At 44.4% G+C, this 5,700-nt stretch overlaps 1 protein-coding gene across 1 annotated transcript in view; it reads right to left on the bottom strand.

Annotated features, from left to right (window-relative positions):
* Positions 1-5,700, bottom strand: part of CMTM8 (CKLF like MARVEL transmembrane domain containing 8) — a 46,022-nt gene that overhangs the window by 31,767 nt on the left and 8,555 nt on the right. Inside the window, exon 2 of the mRNA XM_085311742.1 lies at positions 5,529-5,696. Within this exon, the coding sequence (XP_085167868.1) occupies positions 5,529-5,696 (168 nt within the window). The remainder of the gene's footprint in view (positions 1-5,528; positions 5,697-5,700) is intronic.

Here is a 5,700-nt window from a genome sequence, read left to right as displayed (position 1 = left end):
AGATTATTTTCTAAAATTTGGTAGGGCTGAATATAATGGCTATTATATTCACTAATTCACTATCCATCCAAGAACAACATTACATTTATGTTTAAGTATGGCTTCAAAACATTTTTCTCATGAAGCAATAAGGACATTTCACACATATTCCACCTTAACCATGAGCTATTGAGAATTTTTTGCATTTTTGACCTTTTGTAAAATATCTATGTTCAATTTGAGAGGCATTCTTGCTGTCTTATCATGTCAATCCTAGCACTTAGAGCACATGCCACACAGCGCTTTTCAAAGCTTCTGTTTTCTTGTGTCACCCAAACAATCCTCTCTTCCCAAGGAAACACCCTGATCCCGTCCAGGAAACCGAAGACCTTTAAGGAAACAGAACTTCAAACAATGATATGATCCTAAAGGAAGATGGGGGTCGCATAGACGTGTGTATCCACTAGACTAAGGTCAGCGCGGGTTAGTGGGGGAATGACTGCATCCAAAAAAAGGCAGAACTGACACTTGACTTTGGAGAGAGTTTGGTCTGACCAAGAGCAAAGGAGAGCGCCTTAACTGCGTTCTGTGTATTTTCATATTCATATGCAGAAAGACAAAGCTACTGGATGAAATAATTGCCTAGAACAGCATAACTTTTTTCAGTGAGTAATTCAAAGTAAGGCGTTTTAACCCAAGCTTGCGTACGTCTCTCCTAGGCAAAGCACTTGTTCAGCGCATCAGAAGATGCCTCAGTGCTGTCAACTTCACGCAAGCAGAGATATTTCAACTAGAGTAAAACCTGAATTATAAAGACAAACAAACAAAACATTATTATTCCTGATAGGAGAAAAAGTCTGGCTGCTACTCGGGTGAGGAAAGAGGCTTTATGAAGCTCCTCTGTGTTTCTGAGGGTCATTCCAAGAACCTGAGTGCAGGAGGAGCATGGTATCTAGAAGGACATGTCACATACACAAAACTCCTAACAGCAGTCAGAGAAAGCATAAAACTAAGAAGACAATGCTGAATGCATGAGGAGCTTTAAAAGTTAAGTACAGTTTTTTCACAGTAGATGCTCCCGTCGTATTGTTTCTGTTGTTATTAACATTTATACTATTTTGTTCTTAACAACTAATTTAAAACCTGAGAGCCTGTCAAAGATTTTTATGCCTCTCAAAAAAAAAAAGAAAAAAGAAAAAAGAAAAAAAAAAATCTATTGAACCAAAAAGATAGTTTAATAATCTGAGACTCACCACTCTATCAGAATAAGTGAATTCAACAAAACTTCTTTTCTGAAGTCCTTGAAGGTCTTACACTTGAAAAGGAAAGAGKGATATAGTGTTTCCAAAATCATTCCTTCTTGCCCAGAAATGAGAGTTTGAGGTATAATTTTATGTAGTGCCAATAAATCAAATAACCTTATATCAGGTTTCTAATTCAAGCACGTGTCCTTTTCCGGGCAGTAGTATATCAAAGAAATGCGCCTGTAATAACAATTTACTGAAAATTACACCATCATAAGTTTTCACTTGCAGCTATAGCATAACTACCTTCCAAACCTTTTCAAGCTTGTAGTGTTTGTTTTTGTTAAGGATAAATAGCCATCACAAGCCTTAAAATTACCAGGGCAAGCTTTAAGAGAGATACTGTATCTAGCAACACGCTGGTATGARGCAACAACCTGAAGGAATCAGTGTAATCATTCTAGAAAGCAAATATTTTTATGACTACATCCATAGCAACCAGAAAACTCCCCACTTCTGTAAAGCGATCCATAATGCCTGACTTGAGAAGCTGATTTAAAGCTCTGAGGAGGCATCCCTAGACATCATTTATCTTACCAATAGAACTCCCAGCAAGACAAATACGTAGTCTTTCTAGGCCATCACCCTGTAGAGAAAAGAAACACTCAAAAGACATCTCTGGAAATTGCTCTACTTGCTTCTTTTGAAAACATGAAATCCTCCTTTTCAGAGGTTATGCTGTGGGAGTGAACATYCATCAACTTCTGCAGGATATAGTTTTACTGCAGCATTAAGTCTGGCAATTGACATCTGAATTAAAGACTTTATGCACCACCACTTACCTCTTATACACTGTTCACCAACAGACCTCAACGTGTCTTACAACGGTTTCTGCCACTCTCCTTATTTTATGAATGGAAAAATTGTTCYGAGAAATTACAGACATGCAGATAAATTAAGGCAGTTGTCAATAGTCACCCTGACAGCCGATGCCGGTGAGCCCTCGTCTCCCGAGGGCCGGCCCCTGCCCCGCTCAGCAAGCACGGTTACTCCTCCACGTAGCTGATTTGGATTAGCTGCCGTGCACCAAAGCCGTGTTTTATGCCATTCCCAAAGCCTTCCTCGGAAATCCAGCGGCATTTTCTATGGTTCTTTGCACTGAAATAAGCTGATCCCTCTGCATTTCTTTCCTAGCGAACAGCGGGACACTCGCCCGTCCTCTCGTCGTGGAGGCAGATCTAAAAGGCGAGGGAAACCTGTCAGCRCCGGGTAACTTAGCCGACGCTTTCGGCTCCCGTCCCGCGTTCATCCACACTAGCCGTGCGCAGAGCTAGACCRAACGGCGCTACCGAAGTGAAGCTGAACCAGGCCTGGGCACACAACTCTGGTCCTGCTGAAAAAGCGTAGTCAAGCTCATCCCAGGGGTTTTTGCTGGCTTTGAGCCCGCTGCATAAGGATGGATAAGTCCTGACCCGTCATAAACCCCATCGTGACAAAGTTGGAACAAACTGGAACCAGTCGATGGCRTTAACAGCCGGCCAGTGTTTTGCACCATTGCAAAGAACCTCTTACAGGGAGCCGTTAAGGCTGAATTTACCGTGCCGTTAAACCACAGCCTCCGTGCAAAAGCGAGCAGGTTACCAATACAAGCGGGAATCTACACAGCAGTTAACTCATTCTCACAGAACCAAAACTAGGGAGGCAGGGGCAAAACCYGAACAAGGTCCTCCTTTTAAGGGACCAGGAGACTTAACCCGTGTGGTAACKTAGTGCTTCTCCATCCTCTTTGCTAGCAGAATTCCCGAGTTGCCCTTTACGTAGGCAGAGAGCTCCGGCTTCAGAACGAGGAGTGGCAGGCTGTACTCCCCGTGCGGTGTGYGCGCTGCTGACTGACAGCAGCAATAATCACACATTTATGGAGTCCCACTGCGCAAACTGTCGGAACATCCAGCGCTCTTGTTCAAAGCCCCAGCTTCGTTTTAACACAGCGTCCTAATGAACGTGAAGCCTGGTGTATGAGGAGCTGCAACAGTGAAGGATGTCGCTAGAGAACAGTCATCTTCCCTGTCCATCCTGTGGACCTCTCCAGAGCAGGTCCAGCAGGAGCAAAGGTGCTGCTTCAGCCATGGCTGCTGCAGCTTGGAGCCTGGTGCATAAACTGGAAATGATCTATTAGATCGGGAACTACTGAAATACAGATACACATTTGAGCCTGTCCCATTTGCAGATTTGCAGCTTCTGGCAGAGGGAYGACACTGATGGCTGAGGGTCACTAACACCTTAAACAGCAAAGCTCTGCCAGCACATCACAACTTTCAGATATACAGAACAATCAGAACAGGCAGGAACCGACTGATTTAGTGCCAGTTTTGATATATGGAGCTTGCATAAAGCTAGTGACGTTCTGTTAAAGCACATTTCCTCTTGRAAAAGAATGAACACACAGAAGTAGTCTTGATGGCTTGACCAAAATCCAAGGCCTTGAGATACATATATAGATATATATCTATGTGTATATATATGCACACACACACAAAGCCAATCATTTGCTTTTAGTAACTAATTTTTTCAATTAATTCCACCTCAAGGTATTCATTAGTGTATTTTTATTTTGCCTTAAAATCACAGGACAGTCACTCTATCTCCTTTAAAGTAAGTGGGGTTAAGAAGCAGCAGTATTGCCTCAAAGGCAACACCCAGCGGTGTTTTATCGCTGTATGGTCTGCTTTATTGCTTTTACCTTTACATTAAAGCTGTCCTCCACTCTCTCAGCTACATCATCACTAGCCCATATAGGTTCATCTGCATTAGAGACTTCTGTCAGCTCAGCTGAGCTGGCCAGGAACCACACATCTTCACATTTCTGATGGACACTAACACACAAGTGGTGACATAACCCTGCTCTAGTCTGTCATGTAGCTCTGAAGCTGGTAAGTGTTTTCTCACTGAAGCGCTTGTGAAATCCAAATCCAGGAACTGGCAGTGCCATGTTAAGGAATCCACACACCACAGAAAAGGAGGCAGAAGAATCATCTTRTAATTATTTTAGGAGTCATGAATGGCTGATAAAAAACTGAAGTCCCCTTAAAAACCATCACCACTCTGTTTAGAGGGRAAGGCTACACCACCTATCAACATAAAGCATAAAACATGGTTCCAGTCACCAGTAAGCAATGCTGGTCTAACACTATGTCGCTCAGCCTAAGCGTGGCTGATGTAGTATTGAGAGTCAGGTTGAATATATGACATTCCAAGAGGGATTGGGAAAAGCCTCGGGTCTCTCTCTACCACTGCAGTTTGGATTACTGTTCAGATAAAAGCACAGGAAAGGTTAAGAATTTTGTTGCAATTAGTAACTGAAAAAAGAATGGAAGAGAAAGCACCTTATCCTCTGAAAACTAGTAATTACTCGYGTATCTGCCATAACGCTGACGTTGAAGCATCCCCTACACTTAACAACTGAAACACATCTCCAGTCCACTACCTGCTAGAGATTGCCCGAACTGCTATCCCTGGCATCCAAGCTACCCTGACGCTAACGGCGGCTGGCTTCCCAGGCTCACCGCGACCCGCCTGCGCAGCAGCGGCCACCTCACCCCACGCACCCTCTTCCCAAGGGCACTGGCCTGCCAGGGGTCCTATATTGCACATGAGCCCGAAGCATCACTTGATTCTTCTGCTTTGGAGTCAATGAATAACACAGTTGTTCAGGCCCCTGCTGTAGCGAAGCGCAGTATTTTGAAGCCTTGGAGATGCATCAATCCACGGAAAGTGATCCTTCCATCACCATCAAAGCAAAACTGCCAAAAACTCAGAAGATTAGTTGGGGCAATCAAGCTTCTTAAGATCCGTAATTATTAATAGCATAAATGAGTGGGCTTAAAACAAACGCGTTGTTTTTAAGCAGAGACGCTATTGCTTAGCACCCCGGGAGGTGGGTGGAAGTTCCTGCAGGGTAATCCCAGTGCTGTAGGGATTTACTACCTAAGGAAAGTAACTAAACCTTATTTTGTCTGCCTGCTTATACAGACATCCTACAAAGGAAGGGCAAACCCCCAAACTTAGCAAACTCAAGCAGTGTTAGTTCACAGCCTGCTTCGCACAGGTGTAGCTTATCACTAAGCGCATGAGGAAACACTATCGATCCGCAAAACGAAGATAAGTTGTGTAATTAGCTCTTGCAACACTCTGYGGGAGCAGTTATCAGTGCCCTAATATAAACAATACAGTGAAAAATAATTAAATATAAATATATRTATGCATCTATCCCGAGTCAGCCTCCCTCCCTCTCCCCGCGCGACTCACGGTCTCGGCCACCATGAGGAGCCCGGGCAGGGTGCGCAGGAAATCCCTGTCGTAGGCGAGAGTGCTGGAGCTGCCCGACAGGTTGGCGGTGAAGGAGCTGCTCGTGGTGGTGACCGTGTGCGAGCGGGGCCGGTGCGGCGGCGGCGGCTGCTCCAGCGGCAGCGGCGGCTCC

This window comes from Rhea americana, unplaced genomic scaffold (genome assembly GCF_003343005.1).
Source record: "Rhea americana isolate MKP2758 unplaced genomic scaffold, rheAme1 scaffold_35, whole genome shotgun sequence".
NCBI classification, from domain to species: Eukaryota; Metazoa; Chordata; class Aves; order Rheiformes; family Rheidae; genus Rhea; species Rhea americana.
Note: the sequence above shows the minus strand (reverse complement) of the source record. Positions and strands in the feature narration are given on the sequence as shown.